Raw genomic sequence first — 17,840 nt, 5'->3', positions numbered from 1 at the left:
CCTAGGTGGGCCCAGGCAGGCTGGGTGAGGGCAGGCAGACAAGGCCACACTCTTCCAGAAGACGGGTGGGAGGGAAACCATGAAGGCAACCCTGAGAGATGCTGGGCACTGAGCATTCAGTCCCAAAAACCATCTGAGGGCTAAGAACGGAGTGGTAGTGACAGCCAAGGAATGAAGCAGACACACATGAGGAGGAGAGGACCTCCAGACCTGTGCCGTCTGCTCGGGTGGATGGATGCTGGGCACCCAGCTCTGCCCATGTGCGTGACCCAGCTCCAGTGCTCAGGATAGCCAATAGCTCTTTATTCAAAGAAGCAAGGGTGGGGGCGGGCACCACCCTCAGGCCTGGATGTGGCTCTTGGCGCTGAAGGCAAGGTAGTAGATCACTAGTCCGATGGCTGCGGCCAGGACTTCAGTGGAGACCCAGGGCCCGTTCCAGGTACCCTGCAAGAAAGGAGAACCATGGTCTCCTTAGACGGGGGAGGGGGCCAGCCACTCCAGGGGGCACAAAGACACGCCACCCACCTTGGCGAAGCCCCCAGTGCCCCCTCAAAGGTGAGGCTGGCCATGTGCCCCACCCCTTCCCCTGGGCTGAGCCAGTCCCCTCCTCCAGCTTACCCGATGGTCTACGCTGACTGTGAATAGAGGTGGGATGACAGAAACGTCCTCATTGTTTCTCTGAGCCTGTGAGGGAGGTGCTGGGGTCAGGGGGCTCTGCCGGGTGGGCAGGTTGAGGCAGAACCCTGCCCAGAGTTGTGGGAGAAGAGAGGTGGGCAAAGGAAAGGCATGGGGCTAGCTGGGGTGGGCGGTCAGGCAGGAAGGTGGCTACCCATCCATCCTGCTCTGAGTTGGGAAGGGGGATGGGGATTGCAGGGGAGAGAAAGCTGTGGCTGTGGGCTGCACCCTCCCTCCAACAGGCCTGGGGGGCTTTGGGGACACTCACCTTCCTCAAGAGGCTATAGGACTCCTCATCAAAGAACCGGACCTCATAGGTGCCCGCATGGGCGCTCTTGTGATCTAGGCTCCAGGACACCTGGGTGGGGTGCGTTTGGCAAGGGGTGGATATGATGGGCGTGCTGCTGCTACCAGCGCACAGAGTCCAAGGACCTCAGCTCAGCTGGCCAAGCCGCCCAGGGCTTCAGGCTGCACCTGCGAGCAGGTGGCCTCCCCCTAAAGTGACGGCCACAGCCTCCCTTACCTGGTAACGTCCCACGTCCTGGCCCCGGGTGACAGGAAATTGTTTTCCACTGACGTCAGCATAGAGAGCCATGTTCTGGGGGGAGGGGATAAAAAGAGAGTCACCTTCTCCCTTCTTGTGCTGTCTGTGAGGTTCCGCTATGCCCACGCCTAGGGTAAGCAGGTTGCCAGGCAGAGTCAGGGACTGTGCTGGGTCTGGTAGGGGCACCAAGTGAGAACCATGGGGGCCAGTCTCTCCATGTTGGTCTTGCTCCTTGGGGACCACACCTCCCCGCTGGCCTGGCCTCCCTAATCCCCAGCAAGCCTGTTAGGTGAACAGGGGTGAGATGACTGAAGTGTTCTCTTTTCTTCTCTTGAGTCTGGAAGTGAGTACTGGGATCAGGGGCACCCAAGGAGCTGCCTAAAGAAGGTGGTACCTAAGAAAGCCCAACTTCCATCTTTCTTTGGGCCTTCAGGTTGCAGGGACCCAGGCCAGGGCTGCTCAGTTTTTAAGTCACCAAATGCCCATGTAGACACACGTTTCAGCCAAGAGCAACCAGAAAGGGGATACAGGAGCCCTGGGGCTGAGCCTGGCTCTCTCTCTTCCCATGAGCATGCTTTCCAGACCCAGCAAAGTGTCTGCCTACACTGCTGCGTGGGGGAAAAGTAGACCTGGCCGGTGAGCTGGATGTTCTTTAGTCACCTGTGCCCTGTTCTCGCCTTCAGCTGGGCAGCGAAACCCTGATGCTCGCTCTGTCCTCGTGGAGCCCTGGGTCTGGGCTCACCTGGTGCTACTGAGGACCCAAAGGCTCAGGCTCCCTGCCCACCTCTGAGCCTTTGCCCTCTTGGCTGAAGCCCTGCTGCCTCACCTGGACCCTGTTCTTGCAAGTCAAGGAGATCTCCACGATGAAGACAGTCTCAGTAGAAATGACAGCATCCGAGGTGGTATAGTAGGAAGGGGTGATCTGGGGCTCCACACAGGCCTCTGCTGCAGGGAGGAGGCAGAGAGGGAGGGATAAGGCCTGGCTTTCGCTCACTGAGTTGCAGGGCAGAAGGGACCACCCTACCCCACTTCCCAGAGCTCATCCACTAAAGACACAATGGGCCCTTTGGACCCTGCCAGGTGGAGTCTGGGAGACGGATCCAAATGACCAATCAGAAGTGCAGGGGACAAGAGGGGTGGGGTAGCCTTTAAGGAAGGCAGAGAAAGGGGGATGGGAAGACTGTGTGTGTGGAACCTCGATGTCAGGGCAAAAGAACAGGTGAGCATGTTGGGGGGTGGGAAGTGCACTGTGTGAATTCACTGCACAACTCAACTCTGTACCTGGACCTACAGACAGAAAAGCCACGCAATGGTTTAGGGATACAGCCTGCCCTGGAATACCCCAAAAGCCCAGGGCTAGGCTGACCTCAATTCAGAGCTGCAAGGCCCTAGCTAGTTGACTGAAGACGTGCTCTGCAGACATAAAAGCACAAAAGCTTATGCGGGCTTCCCACATGAAGGGTCTCTGCCCCAGACAGTTGACAGAAAGCCAAGACTGGCCCCAGCAGTTCCGGAGGAAAGGAAATGGGCGATCTGGGTCCAGACGCACAACTTGTCCTCCTGCTGCCCTGAGAGAAAGAACACACCCTCACCATCTCCACACTGCTAGAGGCCACAGGGAAGGAAAGGTTTCACCAGGCACCAGCTGCTCTAACGCGGTGTCAGGGCAGGGCCATGACTTAGGCTGAGGCTTGGGACTGAACCAGTGGGAGGAAGATGCCTGGGAATGTCGGTGGGAAGTGGTTCTCAGGAGCCACGTTCCCCAGATGCTTCCACACTTTGCCAAGTTTGACCTTCCTCCAGACGCGGGAAAGCACAGTTTCACGGTCAGGTTTGTCCTTTCCAGGCATCACTGCCTACAGCATGGGGAGTTCCTGAGGAGCCAGTGACCAGGGTGTGGGTTGGGTGGCCACTGAGGCTGGTGAAACACTCCAGGCCATCAGGGGTGCTGGCCTGAAGTAGGGCAGATAAAGTGCTCAAAGTGGTCCTAACCCAGTCCAGGCCCCCAGGCCCATTGTGGGCTCCTGGAAGGACCTCCTGCTAAACCCACTTCTGGACTCCAGTGTCAGTCAGAACTCAGCCGGGCCACTGTTAACAACCTCTCAAGAATGTGAAGCCATCTGACTCTGCTGAAAAACCCTATACGGATCCAACAAGGCCTTAGGGGACACAAACCAAGCGTCTGATCCAGACACTCATCTTTCCCTCTTCAGGTCCCTTCTAACTCGTCTGCACTCTGGGCCCTTCTGCCTGGACCGTCTCTGCTTCCTCGCTTCACTCGGAGCCCCATTCCTAGGGAGGCCTGACCCCACATCGGGTCAGATGGTTCCTCTCCACCGGCTCAGTTTTTCGCTCCGATCGCCCTACACTGCAGAGCTTTGCTCCTGTCCACTCCCCTCCCCGCCCAGATCGGGGGCTCTAGGAGTGGCGGCAGGGACGAGTGTCACTTTCCCTGCTGGAGCTGGGGCCAGGCGCACAGAAAGGCTCTGGGAGTCTTCCTCACTGGAGCAGACGGGGCACAGATCAGGCTGTTTCTTCCAGCAGCTCAGCTGCTGGGTGAACGTGTGTGGTGCACGAGAGCATGGTGGCCTCGGCCGCCGCGACCAGAGACCACCTGCCTCTCAGAGGGAGAAGGCCCAGACCCCCGCTCTGCCCGCACCCGTCCTCCCCCGACGCACCACCAGTCGTGGGTGAGAGGCTCGCCAGAAAAGAACTCCGGCCAGGCCGCTACCTGAGCAGCAGGAGAGACCGGACAGCAGCAGTAGCGCCAGGGCGCCGAGAGATGCCAGCGCCGCCATCGCCTGTTCTCTGCCAAGGGAAAAAGAGAGTGGTTAGCCTGAACACGAGGAGTAGACGAGGAAGCGCGACGCGTCAGCGGCCGCCGCAGCCAATCGGGCGCCGGCGGGCTGGGCGGGCCTCTGACGTCGCCGGCGGTACTGACGTGTCTCCTCCCCGGACCAGGCGCCCAGCCGACCGCCCCCCAAAGATGGCGGCGGCGGCGCCTCCGGCGCCGGAAAAAGGCGTGGGAAACCGGCGCGGCCGTGTGCGTGCGTACTGCCGGGACCACGCCCCCTCCCGAGACGTCGCGCTCCGCCGAGTCTCGCGAGAGCGGCAGCTGCGTGTCGGAACCTGCGGCTGTCTTCACGTTCTGTCATGGCGCTGAAGGTGGCGACGGCCGCGGGCGGCGCTGTGAAGGCAGCGCTCAGGCCGGCCCTCCTCTGGCGTCCTTGGGAGGTGAGAGGGAGGAGCGGCCCACGGGGACATCCGCCGCACTCACTAAGAGCTGTTAGCAACTCGGCGGGGTTAGGCGGGCCGCCGCCGCGCTCGGACCGTTCTGGAGCCCGATTGGCTGCGGGCCTCACGGGGAGGGGAGCGTGTCGCGGCCCGGGGTTGATTGGCCACCTCCGCTGTCAGTGAAGGGGTTAGCTTAAGTTGACCCTGGTCTGGCGCTCCAGGAGTCTGCATGTGGTGGCGGGGGAGTTCCCGGCGAGCGGGGGGCAGTGTCACTTCCCAGTGTCCTTGTGGGAACCCTTGTGAGGCGGTCGCGTGTCCGGCCCGCCTTGCTCCTGTGCTCCTGGGAATCCGTTCCCGGCCGCCCGTCCTCCTCGGATTTCCCTCTTATGAACCGCTTTGCCACCTCTCCCAGTGGAGGTGGCCAGTCTGATTTTTCGGTGCCCCAGGGGCTTTCCCACCCTGCAGGCGCTGGGAATGGGAAGGAGCTAGGATTCCTGAAGCTGGCGGCGGGTCGGGAGGCCGCGAGGACTTTGCTTCCATCGTTCTCTGTTTAGGATCTTGCTTGTTCGGGTCTGATTCCTCTCGTGACACACTTCCATGAGGATAGTGTAGTCCCTAGGTGGGTGGGAAGTCCTAAGCGTCATCAAGTCGGGACTGGCCCGAAGGGATGAGAGGTCTGACCTCTCTCTCTGGGCTCCAGTTTCCCCTCGCTGTCAAAGAATCCACCCACCTCTGACCTTCCAGAACTCAGTGACTTTGCTGACACTCCTTGCGGTCACATCTCCTGGCATGCTTCCCCGCTCTGAGCCTTTGGGAAGGCTGGCCTGTCGCAGCTTCTGCCTTATTAAATTCTGTGTTAAGTGCTGACTTCTCCCACTTGCTGGCGAGAGGCTTTCTAAAGGTTCCTGGCCGCTAGGCTCTTGCAGGATCCTGATGGGGACATTTGTCTCCTTGCTGACTTCACCTGTGTGTGTGCTTGTGTTCATATTGGGCCGGGAATGAGGAGACTGAAAGGCTGCTAGCTGGGGAATGCCTTGCCCCAGACTGGTTGTCTTGGGTATGGGAACCTTTAGAGATGAAGCCCAGATCTTTGGTCCCAGTTAGTGGGACCTTGTGGGAAAACATGCAGACACCATTGGTACTTGATCCAACAGAAACATACTGAAGAGAGAAACTTCACTAAGGTGTGCAGCACAGGAGCCCTTTGGTTGAATCACATACCATTCTGGAGTGCTTTCTGTGGTACTCTGAAAGGACGAGGGTAACAGTCCACCTTCCTGCTTGATGAACAAGCTGGAGACCAATGCATGTATCACATCTTGCCTTGTCCTGGGGTCCTTTGATGGATAGGTTCACAGAATCTTTGTAACTCTCTGAAGGAAGGGGCCTGAGTCTGTCCAGAGCAAGGTCAGGGAAGTTGCTATCCCGAGAGCTCTCTGGGTCTTTGGCCAAAGCTGGATGGAACATGTAGCATTGGGACCAGATGAGGGAGAGGTTCAGCCCTGGTGGTAGTCATGGGACCCACGGTCTGGTGGGGGGTTCTTGCACTGAAATAGAGCCAGGCACGGTGTGAGTGGTGGCTCACCATCGTGGCCAGGTCACCTGCCCCGTGCCTGTGGGCCTCAGAGAGCTGGAACCCAGGAGGAATTAGCTGGCAGCCATAGGGGCCAGCCCAGCATCTCCTCATTGGTCACCAGCCTTGCACACTGGCCTGAGGGGCTGCTGAGGTGAAGGGGAGCCCTCATCCCTCAGCTCGGGACTGAACAGCTTGCATACCTCTTTTCACTTAATGCTTCCAGTGGTCAGATAAAGTAGGCACCTCTGTTCCATGGATTTCAGGTAAGGGAAAGAAGCTTAGCAAGGTTAAGCTGTTTGCCACCAGGAGTAGTGGATGGAGGCTTTGGACTGAGGTCTCCCTAGTCTCAGAACCTGCCATATCTTTCTTCATCTTTTGATGTGTTCAGTTCAGTCAAGAAATGTGTTTCGTGTCCCAGCTCTGGACCAGGCATTCTTCTGGGTCCTGGGGTGATAGTAGGAGATCAGACAGACACCGCGTCCACTCTGGGGCTTAAGGGTTGGAGAAGGAGTGAGGCAGCCATAACCTAGGGAGATGGGGATTGGGAGGAAGGGAACGAGTAGGGCTTTGCAGCCCAAGGGGACCAGCAGCTCAGCAGCCTTAGGGCATCGGGAAGGCTTCCTGGAGGAAGGGCAGTCTAAGCCACCATGTGCAAGTTTGTGTCGAGAGCCTATAGAGAGATGAATCTAGATACTGACAGTTGCTAGAAGGCAAACAGAAAAACCCCAAGCATGCATCTGGCTCCTGATCCGGGGGCTCCGCGGATCAGTAGAAACCCAAGGAGCATCTTGTCCTGTTCATCACCCCCTTCCTAACTCCTATACCTGCAGAGCTTTGTGCAAGTGGGTACCTTGTGAAAACCAGCCGGAGAGACCCACATGGGGTGGTCAGCCTCTGCCTGAGCTTTCTAGACTCCTAGCAGGAAGGCAAGGCTCTTTGGGAAATGGCCACAGTGACTATCATTGGCTGGCATCCTCTGCTGCTCCCCCAGCAGGCAAGTGGCAGGGCATCCCTGAGTGAGAAGGAGGGACTGTGGCTCAGTCCCCGCCTCTTTGCATTGAGCGGCACACAGGTGGGGCTCCCCAGAGAGGAAAGTGTGAGCCTGTAGCCCCCTGTGGCAGGAGCTGGGACCTGGGCTTCTTCCTCCAGGTGAGTGTGGGGACTCCAGATGGGTCCCTCTGAGCACCTGTCCCATTTGACTCAAGTGGCTGTTGCTCTGAAGCTCTCAGGCATGGCACCGACATGACCACGTGTGGCCGTTGCAAGTGGGGGGGTTGGGGACATCTGTCATCCACGCAGGCCACGAAGCATCTTTGCAAACCTTTATAAAGGCCTTAATTAAGGATGAGCATCTGCTCTTCTTCTGATCCTAGAGGGCTATTCCCCATGTGGCCAGTAGGGCTAATCTTTGGCTGGGCAGAGGGCTGGGTGCTATCTTTTCCCCTCTGGTTTCCATGATCCGGATCGTCGCCATGTTCTGATTGTATGCTGCTTTTGTAGTAAGGAGACGTGATGGAAAAAAATGACATGCATCACGGTCGTGGTAGCCTTGTGGTTTGCTATTATGGTTTCCCTTTTGTACTGTGTTGAGTGTGCCAATTTCTGCTCACTCAACAGACCGCACTGAGCAGGAAAAATTGGCTGAGAAAACTCAGAAACAGCAAAAGGCGGGGAGGGAAGCGTCAACATTTCTGTAAATGTCTTTGGACAGCGGAAGCTCCAGAGCCACAGGGCCTATCTGGGCATGGTGGGGGTGCCCACCTCCCCTGCCAGGAGCTCGGCTGACCCTGGCCAACTTGACAACAACCACTGGCATCTGGGTTCTCTCTGCCAGGTTCTAGGTTCCCACGAGGCCCCCCGGAGGAGCTTCTCAGTAAGTAACCTGCCCTAGTGCATACAGGCACGTGTCCGTCTGTACGTGTGTGCAGAAGAGTGTGTGTGCAGGTGCATGTGGATGGGTTTGTGGGCACCTGGGGTGTAGAGGGGTGTGTGTGTGGGCACATGTGTGTGCCACGCCTCTTGGCTCTGTTCCCTCCATGTGTCCCCTGAGGCGCAATCTCCACCTCTCCTCCTTCCCTCCTCTCCTCTCCTCCTCCCCTGAACCCTGGGGGCAAAGCCTGGTTCCCTGGGCCCTGCCTTGTTCTTCTAACCTCGGCTGATCTGTGTCTTCTTCCTTCCTGTCCCCGCCTCTAGCAACAAACAATTGTGAGTATCCTTCCCGCCTGCCTGTTTGTCAGGTTGGGGGCTTTTAGTGGCTTTGGGGTTGACCCAGTTCCAGGCGGAGGTGGGACCTGCTTCTGTGGTTGCCCTCCTGACTTGGGGGGACTGCAACCCCCCACGAGCAGCGCTGCACTGTGGGTGGGGCAGGGCATATGGTTGGGGTACCCTGAGTTGGCACCTCCCAATTGGCTGGCCCACTGAGTCAGGACTCGAGGGAGGAAGGGAACTGAAGGCCTGCCCCCTCCCCCCTCCCTTCCAGCCCCCGTCGGCGAAGTATGGTGGGCGGCACACGGTGACCATGATCCCGGGAGATGGCATTGGGCCAGAGCTCATGCTGCACGTCAAGTCAGTGTTCAGGTATAGAGGGGGACCCTGAGAACGGGGCACCATGAGGGTAGCGAGCCAGTGGTGGGCAGCCCCTTGTCCTGGTGCCTGCCCTCCTGACAGGCTGAGCCGGGTGAGGGGGAGGGCAGAACCCGAGCGACTCATGCCTTCTTGGAGTGTCAGGGCACCCCCATCAGCTGGCACAGCTAGGCTCAGTCTCCCCTTGGCCAGAGCCCAGGCAGAGTGGGCAACAGCAGAGGAGAGACCTCTGTGCCCTGTGCTCGGGGCCTGGGATCACCGTCCTGATCCCACTCTGCCCCAGGCATGCATGTGTGCCTGTGGACTTTGAAGAGGTGCACGTGAGCTCCACCGCGGACGAGGAGGACATCCGCAATGCCATCATGGCCATCCGTCGGAACCGCGTAGCCCTGAAGGGTGAGACTCCCTTGTGAGCTGACCCTTGTCCTTGGGCGCCCATGGGTGCTGCACCTCGGTGGTCTCGGTGTCACTAGCTGCTGTGGGAGCCTGTCTAGGCGTGGGCTCCCTCCCGCCTGGGGCCGCCCTCTTTGCTGGAGTCAGCTGTGGCTCTCAGAGTCTTCCTTCACACGCTGGGTGTCACACCGATGCAGGTTTAAGCCCCCACTGGTGGCCTTGGCTCTAGTTGGCACAGCTGTGGAAGTTACAGCTGGGAGCTTGACCCTCGCTGAGTGTTCCTCAGTTGGGTCCAGCTCCTTAAACTTTCCATCACTCATTCTGCACACTTGAGCCCATCACCTGCTCTGTAGGAGCAGTGAGTGAGCCGAGACAAAGGTAGAGATGCAGGCCCTGGCTGTCGCCTGGAGGGGCTGACATGCCAATGATAGGGTGCCCGAGGTAGCCCCGTGGGGACCTGAGAAGGGCCCCCTCAACTTGGCATTCTCTGACTGCCTTCTCTCAGGGGCAGCTGGCCCTCTGGGTGCCCTGGTTCCAGCCAAGGTGAAGGCGTGGTCTTTTACAGGCAACTCTTGCCTGCCCCTGAGCTGGAGCTCTTGTGGCACCTTGACACAAGGCCTGGCACGAACCCTGGCCAAGCTGCCCTTGCAGCTGGACCCTGGCCTTGCCAAGCCTCACCCAGGGTCTCGCAAGACCTTCTGGCTAGCTGCCAGCTGTTTTCATCCCTTCCTTCATTTAGTATTTATCGAGCGTCTGTTATGTGCCAGGAAGCCATCAGTGAACTCAACACTCAGACGCACACATCCATCCGCCCTCATGGCACTTCGACTGCAAGTGCGCTAGGGTGTTCTGTGAAGCCCTGCTCCCACCAGCTCAAATGCGGGAGTACACTGGAGCCTGGGCCCTTCTCCAGCCTGCTGGTCTTGTTTCTGTCCTGCAGGCAACATTGAAACAAACCACAACCTGCCCCCATCCCACAAATCGCGAAACAACATCCTTCGGTGAGAGCCAAGGGCGCAGCGTGGGTGCTGGGTGGGGATGGTGGTGGCCGCGGCCGGCTGATCTGATTTGGTACACCTGCAGCACCAGCCTGGACCTCTATGCCAACGTCATCCACTGTAAGAGCCTGCCAGGTGTGGTGACCCGGCATCGGGACATTGATATCCTCATTGTCCGGGAGAACACAGAGGGCGAGTACAGCAGCCTGGAACACGAGGTGAGTGGGGCGCAGGGGGCACCTGGCTAGGCCGGTAGTCAGGAAGGCCATGCCTGGACAGAACCTCATGCCAGAGGGCAGGCTCCGACAGGATATGAGTCTCCTGTCCCTCCTCGCCTTCCCAGAGTGTGGCGGGCGTGGTGGAGAGCCTGAAGATCATCACCAAGGCCAAGTCCCTGCGTATTGCTGAGTACGCCTTCCAACTGGCCCAGGAGAGCGGGCGCAAGAAAGTGACAGCCGTGCACAAGGCCAACATCATGTACGTCCCCAACGCTGCCCCTCTGCGCCAGGGCCCAGGCCTGCTCTCAGTGCACACATCGGGGGGAGGTGGAACGGGGTTCTTCCCACTCTGCAAATGGGACTGGTGGTTCTGTGGTGTTGGTGAATACCGTCCCTCTGGTGGGTGGTGGCCGTGGCCAAGCTGGTGTCCTGCATCACCCTAGGAAACTGGGCGATGGGCTTTTCCTCCAGTGCTGCAGGGAAGTGGCAGCCCGCTACCCCCAGATCACCTTTGAGAATATGATTGTGGACAACACCACCATGCAGGTAGTTGGGCTGCCATGCTGCATGGGCCCCTGCCCTGGGTGCATGGGCCTGCTGGTGCTCCAACTCCTGACTGCTGCTCCCCACCCCACAGCTGGTGTCCCGGCCCCAGCAGTTTGATGTCATGGTGATGCCCAATCTCTATGGCAACATCGTCAACAACGTCTGTGCTGGGCTAGTTGGGGGCCCCGGCCTTGTGGCTGGGGCCAACTATGGCCATGTGTATGCCGTGTTTGAGACGGTGAGTGCCACCAGCGATGCCAAGGTCATGGGCCTTTGTGAACTAGGGCTCAGTCAGTTCAGTTGCTCAGTCGTGTCTGACCCTTTGCCACCCCATGGACTGCAATCATGCTAGTCCTCCCTGTCCATCACCAATTCCTAGAGCTTGCTCAAACTCATGTCCATTGAGTCGGTGATGCCATCCAACCATCTCATCCTCTGTCGTCCCCTTCTCCTCCCACCTTAAATCTTCCCCAGCATCAAGGTCTTTCCCAAGGACTCAGTTTTTCCCATCATGTGGCCAAAGTATTGGAGCTTCAGCTTCAACATCAGTCCTTCCACTGAATATTCAGGACTGATTTCCTTTAGGATTGACTGGTTTGACCTCCTTGCAGTCCAGGGGACTCTTAAGAGTCTTCTCCAACACCACAGTTCAAAAGCATCAATTCTTTGGCACTCAGCTTGCTTTATGGTCCAACTCTCACACCCATACTTGAAAGTGAAAGTGGAGTTGCTCAGTCAGTGTCCAACTCCTTGCGACCCCATGGAGTGTAGCTCTTCTGTCCACGGGATCCTCTGGGCAAGTACACTGGAGTGGGTTGCCGTTTCCTTCTCCAGGGGATCTTCATCTTTCCAACCCAGGGATTGAACCCTGGTCTCCAGCATTGCAGACAGACTCTCTACCATCTGAGCCACAAGGGAAGTCCACATACGTTACTACTGGAAAAACCATAGCTTTGACTAGATGGACTTTTGTCAACAAAGGTCGGCAAAAAACTATAGCTCATACACTTTCTAGTTCAGTCATTGAAAGTAAATTATTTAGTGGTTTCTAGAATATTCAAAATTTTGCAAACATCCCCACTAATTCTAGAACATTTTCATCACCATAGAGAGAAATTTTGTAGGCCCTTGCCCTCTGCGATGGCCCACTCTGTAGAGCATGCTTCTCTCTGAATCTGAATGAATCCACTTCTTACCAAAAAAAAAAAAAAAATCTGGTAATTGTGGCCAGCATTCTCTTTCCCTTCCCCCCAGCCCCTCGCACCAATCTCATCTGCTCAGTCTCTGGATTTGCCTGTTCTGGACAGTTCACACCAATGCAGGATACCCTCAACATTCTTACATTCACCAGCCCCCTCCTTTTTCATGTCGCCTCTTCCAGGCTACAAGGAACACAGGGAAGAGTATTGCCAATAAGAACATTGCCAACCCCACAGCTACACTGCTGGCAAGTTGCATGATGCTCGACCACCTCAAGTAAGTGGCTTCTCAATGCCCGGCCATCAGCCCCCAGACTGCGAACGAGGCCCAGAGGACTGAATTCTGTTCTTCTTCCTCAGGCTGCACTCCTATGCCACCTCCATCCGCAAGGCCGTCCTGGCATCCATGGACAATGAAAACGTGAGGCCCCCCAACCCCCACCCCTCTCCCAGGTTGAGCTGATAGGACGCCCAAGGGGCTGGAAATGGTGACCTAGCGCCACCATGAGGAGGGTGACACCAGGTTGGCTGGGCCTTCTTGGCCTTAGCTGGTACTGCGGCCCCCCTGGTGGCCCTTCCAGCTCCTGCAGGCCACAGAGTGTAGTGGGCAGCCCTGGGCTGCCTGCAGGCCAGGGCTCAGGGATTGGCCGGATCCTGGTGTGTGCCCAAGTTTGCCCGTCTCCTGCAGATGCACACCCCAGACATCGGGGGCCAGGGCACCACGTCGGAAGCCATCCAGGACATCATCCGCCATATCCGTGTCATTAACGGTCGGGCCGTGGAGGCCTAGGCTGTCCCCAGGACTGTTTAGGCCCACTCTTCAGATCTGCTTGGCGCCACCAGCACCCTGGGTGGCTCAGTGGGCGGACCCAGAATAAACCCACTTCCGCCCCAGCCCTTGGTGGCGTGCTTTTGTCACTATTGACGCAGGTGTTTCAGGTCACACTTTATTAAGAAAAGAAACAGCACACTTCCCATTCAGAGGGCCCCTCTGTGAGGGTTGGGGGGCAGAACACATTCTGAAAGGCCAGGTCCTGGCCTCGGCAGATCTGTCTTCCCTGGCCTGCCCCGCCCAGGTGGGTATGAGAAAGCTCCCACTCAGCAGGGTGGGCAGGAACTGTCCTGCTTTCCCTGAAGGCACTAGGGGCCGGGGGTGTAGGGAGGGAGCCGGGCCCGCCCCAAGCTGCCCAAAGTGCCCACAGGGCCTAGGGATTGAGCCAAGGGTGCTGCAGGCAGTCGGCTGCACTGGCCCGCTTCTCGGGGATGTATTCCATCATGGGAAGCAGGAAGGCGCTGAACTGTGTGGCCTGCTCCAGGGGCCACTCGTACTTCTCCATGAGCACCTCGTATAGGCCCCAGTGCTTGAGGTTGTGGATATGCCGAAGCTCCCCTGGAGGCAGGCCAGCACGCCACAGGTCAGCCTCCTCCTGGGAGGCCTGTCATCTGAGACCCCTCGCTGGCCCCCAAGTTCCCACATCACCCCTCCATCCAGGTGGCCCCACCTCTCCGGTTGAAGAACTCCCGGGAGTAGCGGCCTGAGAGGGCAAAGGCTGGGGGGATGTCTCCTAACAGCTCCACAATGTGGGCGATGTGGTCTGTGGACAGAAAGGGAGCTGGGAGGTTGGCCAGGCGGCTGGGAGGTCCTGAGGCCGGACCCTGGGGTTCGCCACTTCCTACCCTCATCACGACTGTAGTCTTCTCCCGAGTGCGGTTCAAATAGGTAGTCGCCAGTGGCCAGCTCAAAGGCCTGAAAAGGGCAGAGGGTAAGGCTGTTGGCCCCAGTGAGTCTGCCCGGATGGGGTACAGCCACGGGCAGACATACCATGCACGCTGTGCTCCAGATGTCAGCTGGGGGCCCATACTCGGCGCCGATCAGCACCTCCACAGCCCGGTACTGCCGTGTCTGGATGTCCTCGGTGAAGTGCTTGTGCTGGAGGCAAGGGGAGCCCAGGGGAGGGGCTGGGGCCAGGGCTGGTCTGCCCTTAGTTGCCCTCAACATGTCTCCCACCTCTTGTGGGCCCATGCACCCCAGGAGCATCGTGGGGCTCGCTCTGAGCCTCAGGGGCCCCCCTTGTCCTAAGAGGGCCTGGCAAGATGACCTGAGACAGGCTGGTCCCTGCACCATGGCCGTCCACCCCCGCCCATGGGCCCAGTCCTGCCGACCAGGTGGGAGAGGTGCTGTTTTGGGCTCAGCCCTGGGACTGCAGCCTGAGGCAGGCATGGGGGTCTGGTCGAGCCCCGGGGACCAGCCTCATTCATAGCAGGGTGCCTGCTCATACCACCCAGCAGGCGTTGCCCAGGTCTGCGATCTTGATCTTGATCTTGTCTGCGTTTTGGGGCTCTAGGGGGTTCACCAGGAGGTTGGAGGCACCAAACGGTGCTGGGGAAGCAAGAGAAAGAGTGGCTGAGCTGGTTGGGCACTGGCCCAGCCCTGCCCACTGCCCGCTGGCCTGGTCCCACTTACTGCTAGGGGAGAGGAGGCCGCCAACCTCCCGCTGGTTGGACGAGCCTGAGAGGATGGAGCACGAGGCAGGGGAGAAGAGGGAGCCCGAGAAGCCTGAGGTCTGGGAGCCCGGGCTGAGGCTGCGGTTGCCCCTGGGGGCCGGGGATGAAGAAGCCGGCGAGGGGTCAGGCCCCACGCCGCCCAGGTGGCAACCGGAAGAGGATGTGGAGCCACTGCCCGCCTCGAGTCTGGAGCTGGAGTCTGGGGAGACAGGCCAAGGTGCTGAGTGGGCAGCCGCCGCCGGGGGGCCCGCTCCCTGCTCCCATCCTCACCCTCGGCCTGGGCCGCGGCCTCCATGGCCTCCAGCTTCTGCAGGTCACGCAGCCGCTCCTCCAGCAGCCGCTTCTGCTGTTTCCGCTTGCGCCGCATTTTCTTCCTCTTGTTTTTCGACAGCTTCCCCGTCTGCCGAGAACCAGGGTCAGCCTGGGGGTGCCTGGCAGCCAGCCACGGAGCAGCCCAAGTGTCTCCACGGGGCTCCCACAGGGGACAAGCTCTGCAGGTCCCAGGACCCCATGGCCACCAGGACATGGTCCTGCCACCTCGCCCACCTCCTGGGTCCCCTCCTGCCCTCCACTCTCCAGAGCTGGAGGCCAAGGAAGAACCAAGAAGCCTCTGGCTGGGCGCCAGCCTCCCCTGGGGCCAGCTGTTAACACATTGTCCTTTCGGGGAGGTGGTGGTGAGCCCCAGTGGCCACCCAGGGCCGTTTGGGGCTTGTGGCCCCCTCTGTATCACCCTCATCCAGGCCACCCAGCCTTTTGGAAATGCCCCTGCAGGAGTGTTGGGCAGCAGGGAGAGTTAGGGAGAAGGGGGAACCAGAGAGGCTGAGAGGTGAGCTCTGAGCAGATGGGAAAATGAGGCCTAGGAAAAGAGGCGGCCCAACTTACCAAGACCTCCTGGGGGGCGGTACTGACTGCGGTGGAGCAGGCAGAGCCGGGAGGAAGAGAAAGGAACTGAGACTCAGGCCGGGGCTGAGGCCCACGGGCCCTGCCCTGGCCCCACGCAGGATCTGGGTACCTGTGGAGCGGGATGGGGGTGGTGCCCCTGACTGTTGCCACTCTGTGGCCTCAGCGGCCAGGCGCCGGATGTAGGCATCCCCCACACACAGCAGAATGTTCTCGGGCTTGATGTCCGTGTGGATGATCTTGCACTTGGTGTGGAGGTAATCCAGGCCGTGCAGCACCTGTAGAGAGCCAGTCCTGAAGTCCACCCACCCTGCCCTGGCTGCGTGCCACAGGGCTCTTCCTGCCGAACTCAGGAAGAGCTCACCTGCCTCACGATGCTCTTCACACAGGGTACGGGCAGGCCCTGGTAGTTGGACTTGATGATCCACTTGAGCAGCTGATGGCCAAGGACCTCCAACACCATGCACACATCTGGGGCCAGGAGTGAAGGGCAGCCGCTGGGCATGCAGCTGGGGCCCAGGTCCTGCCCACCTTCAGCTGGGGTGGGGGAGCCCCGAGGCTCAGGCAGCATAGAGCTGGGTCTGGGAGGTCCTGTATCACCACTGTCCCGGTGGCGCTCTAGTGTCCCTGTCACTCTCTGGTGTGCCAGTTGGCACCGTACTTTCTGTGGTCTTCCTAGGGACAGGGCACTGGAGGAGTAGACAGGTTTCTCGGAACAGCTCCAGTCCTGTGTCCATGTCTGCCCAAGAGCCTATTGACAGCCCCCCCGAAAGGGAAGGCACACTGAGACGGTGCCTCCCACTTGGGGGTAACCTAGCCATGGATTGCCAATGCCAATCTGGTTATCTGCTCCACCCCCCATGCCCAGACACAAATCCCTGAAGTGGTGGGGGTATTTCATAGACTAGTGTCATTGGAAGGGATAAACAGCCCATCACACAGATAGCAAACTGAGGCCCCTGGAGCTGGAAGGCACCAGCCAGCTATCTCCTGCTGAGATGCCACACTTGTTTGCTCAGCCTGCAAAGGATATGGACTCCATTAACCCCTGAGATCCTGAAGTCATCGATGAGCTGGACAATGGTTTCTCTTTTGGGGTCACTGGGGTCACTGTCTCGGACCTGCAGTAGAAACCAAAGGTCCACATATGGCTTCAACCTCCCCCTTGCCAGCTGCTCCCCCGGGGTGGGCAGCCCCTCCGGCCCCCCTGTCCCGCTGTGCTTGGGCCTCACTGGAAGAAAAGCCTCAGGCCCGCCCTCCGGGTCCTCCCCCTCGGCCGAGCCAGCTGGAGCCTACCCCTGCGGGCGCCCCGCCCCAGCCTGTGGAGCCCGGCAGGCCCCAGGCGGCTCCCAGGGAGCTGGGAACGGGTAGGGGAGGCGCCTCACACATTTCAGGAGCTTGATCTCATCTACAGCTGTCTCCGTGTAGTGCCCCGCGCTCTTCACCACTTTGAGAGCCACAAAACGCTTGCGCCTGCAACACCGAGACCCATGTCGGCCGCCGGCACCAGACAGACCCACGGGGCCCTCGCCATAGCCGCAGGCGTGCCCAGGGGCAGGATCCCAGCTGGCATGGAGCCCCGGGGCAGGGGGGACGACACTCACTGGATGTCCCAGCAGAGCCAGACAGTGGAGAAGTGGCCCCAGCCCAGCTTGCGCACCACGTGGTACCGCCCATTGAACAGGTCCCCGATTTTCACAGGGTAGTAGCCGCCTGGAGAAGGGAGCCCACAGAGGCCGCTGAGGGTGGCGCCTTACCCCTGCCCCAGCACGGCACCGTGCTGCCGGGACCCTTGGCCCACGTGGGTGGGCTCCGGGCCCCCTCCTCCTCCCCGGGGCCTCACCCTTGCAGTAGTCCTTGGGGTCTTCCTGCTCCTCATCGTCGGAGCCCAGCAGCCCCTGCAGCATCTGAGGCGCAGGGGCGATGGGGGCCAGTTCGGAGCCGGAGGACTCGGGCCCGCAGGAGGCCTGCGAGCTGCGGGTGGGGCGGGCAGGCAGTGAGCGCGCGGGCCGCCAGGGGCCCCAGGCAGCCCGGCCTGGCCTTACCTGCTGCTGCTGTCGCTGTCGTCGCCACCGCAGCCGCCGCTTGCACTGGCGCTCATTCTGGCCGCGCTGCCCGCAGCTCCGGCGCCCCGGGCGGCCGCTCCTCTGGGGCCCGGTCGCAGCCCGTGCATTTATAGCCTCGGCTGCTGATCTCACCCGCCTTTATAAATAGCCTCCCAGCTGCTCGGCTGTGGGCAAGGTATGCAGCGGGGAGGGGGCGGCGCGGTGACAGCGGCCCTCGAGGGCCCGATCCCCCAGGACGAGCCCCCCGCCCCCATCCCAGGGCTGGCCAAGGGCGCCGCCGTGGGGACACAGTGTGCCACTGCCTCCCTGGGGAGTTCCCTGGCACCCTAGGGCCACCATACCGGGATGTGGTGACCTGGACCCCGGGCTAAGCTCCTGCACCCCAGGACTGGCAGAGGGTGCT

At 59.9% G+C, this 17,840-nt stretch overlaps 3 protein-coding genes across 6 annotated transcripts; 1 reads left to right on the top strand and 2 right to left on the bottom strand.

The window, feature by feature from the left end:
* Window positions 1–282: 282 nt before the first annotated feature.
* On the bottom strand, window positions 283–4,108 carry SSR4 (signal sequence receptor subunit 4). 2 transcript variants are annotated; one of them, XM_019955830.2, is made up of 6 exons: window positions 3,951–4,108; window positions 2,046–2,164; window positions 1,199–1,273; window positions 944–1,033; window positions 619–684; window positions 283–444 (listed from the first exon to the last, which is right to left on the bottom strand). In XM_019955830.2, the coding sequence occupies exons 1-6, from the start codon at window positions 4,015–4,017 to the stop codon at window positions 340–342; spliced, it is 522 nt and encodes a 173-aa protein (XP_019811389.1). In that variant the 5' UTR covers window positions 4,018–4,108; the 3' UTR covers window positions 283–339. The 2 variants fall into 2 exon arrangements, with proteins under 2 accessions (XP_019811389.1, XP_070640556.1); XM_070784455.1 differs by having other exon boundaries at window positions 2,046–2,161; window positions 3,951–4,093.
* A 190-nt stretch (window positions 4,109–4,298) lies between these two features.
* IDH3G (isocitrate dehydrogenase (NAD(+)) 3 non-catalytic subunit gamma) lies at window positions 4,299–12,860 on the top strand. Of its 3 annotated transcripts, XM_070784453.1 has the most exons (13): window positions 4,299–4,453; window positions 7,864–7,902; window positions 8,223–8,234; window positions 8,509–8,606; window positions 8,896–9,008; window positions 9,946–10,006; window positions 10,089–10,221; window positions 10,347–10,480; window positions 10,665–10,767; window positions 10,859–11,005; window positions 12,149–12,243; window positions 12,327–12,387; window positions 12,655–12,860. In XM_070784453.1, the coding sequence occupies exons 1-13, from the start codon at window positions 4,373–4,375 to the stop codon at window positions 12,754–12,756; spliced, it is 1,179 nt and encodes a 392-aa protein (XP_070640554.1). In that variant the 5' UTR covers window positions 4,299–4,372; the 3' UTR covers window positions 12,757–12,860. The 3 variants fall into 3 exon arrangements, with proteins under 3 accessions (XP_070640554.1, XP_070640555.1, XP_070640553.1); XM_070784454.1 differs by lacking the exon at window positions 8,223–8,234 and having other exon boundaries at window positions 4,300–4,453; XM_070784452.1 differs by lacking the exon at window positions 8,223–8,234 and having other exon boundaries at window positions 4,319–4,453; window positions 7,741–7,902.
* Window positions 12,861–12,899: 39 nt separating this feature from the next.
* SRPK3 (SRSF protein kinase 3) lies at window positions 12,900–17,653 on the bottom strand. Its single transcript, XM_019955828.2, has 15 exons — window positions 17,417–17,653; window positions 17,215–17,345; window positions 16,976–17,084; window positions 16,757–16,844; window positions 16,405–16,492; window positions 15,736–15,842; window positions 15,484–15,649; window positions 15,354–15,379; window positions 14,742–14,871; window positions 14,431–14,670; window positions 14,246–14,346; window positions 13,789–13,896; window positions 13,644–13,713; window positions 13,469–13,561; window positions 12,900–13,356 (listed from the first exon to the last, which is right to left on the bottom strand). Exons 1-15 carry the CDS (start codon window positions 17,542–17,544, stop codon window positions 13,172–13,174), a joined length of 1,770 nt encoding a protein of 589 aa, XP_019811387.2. The 5' UTR covers window positions 17,545–17,653; the 3' UTR covers window positions 12,900–13,171.
* Between the last annotated feature and the right edge of the window lie 187 nt (window positions 17,654–17,840).

The sequence above is a fragment of the Bos indicus genome, chromosome X (genome assembly GCF_029378745.1).
Source record: "Bos indicus isolate NIAB-ARS_2022 breed Sahiwal x Tharparkar chromosome X, NIAB-ARS_B.indTharparkar_mat_pri_1.0, whole genome shotgun sequence".
Lineage (NCBI taxonomy): Eukaryota > Metazoa > Chordata > Mammalia > Artiodactyla > Bovidae > Bos > Bos indicus.
The sequence above is the reverse complement of the archived record's forward strand: the minus strand, read 5'-3'. Positions and strand labels throughout refer to the sequence as shown.

What these genes read in the sequence shown, in the direction of transcription:
- SSR4 (XM_019955830.2), bottom strand. Translation starts at nt 4,017, where the DNA reads ATGGCGGCGCTGGCATCTCTCGGCGCCCTGGCGCTACTGCTGCTGTCC. An exon ending in CCTATAGCCTCTTGAGGAAG is followed by an intron (nt 685 to 943) that starts GTGAGTGTCCCC and finishes CCTCCCTCACAG; the next exon opens with GCTCAGAGAAACAATGAGGA. An exon ending in CAGTCAGCGTAGACCATCGG is followed by an intron (nt 445 to 618) that starts GTAAGCTGGAGG and finishes CCTTTCTTGCAG; the next exon opens with GGTACCTGGAACGGGCCCTG.
- IDH3G (XM_070784452.1), top strand. Translation starts at nt 4,373, where the DNA reads ATGGCGCTGAAGGTGGCGACGGCCGCGGGCGGCGCTGTGAAGGCAGCG. An exon ending in GTGCACAAGGCCAACATCAT is followed by an intron (nt 10,481 to 10,664) that starts GTACGTCCCCAA and finishes GCATCACCCTAG; the next exon opens with GAAACTGGGCGATGGGCTTT. An exon ending in TGTATGCCGTGTTTGAGACG is followed by an intron (nt 11,006 to 12,148) that starts GTGAGTGCCACC and finishes CGCCTCTTCCAG; the next exon opens with GCTACAAGGAACACAGGGAA.
- SRPK3 (XM_019955828.2), bottom strand. Translation starts at nt 17,544, where the DNA reads ATGCACGGGCTGCGACCGGGCCCCAGAGGAGCGGCCGCCCGGGGCGCC. An exon ending in TGGCTCTGCTGGGACATCCA is followed by an intron (nt 16,845 to 16,975) that starts GTGAGTGTCGTC and finishes TCGGTGTTGCAG; the next exon opens with GCGCAAGCGTTTTGTGGCTC. An exon ending in CGGCCTCCTCTCCCCTAGCA is followed by an intron (nt 14,347 to 14,430) that starts GTAAGTGGGACC and finishes TTGCTTCCCCAG; the next exon opens with CACCGTTTGGTGCCTCCAAC.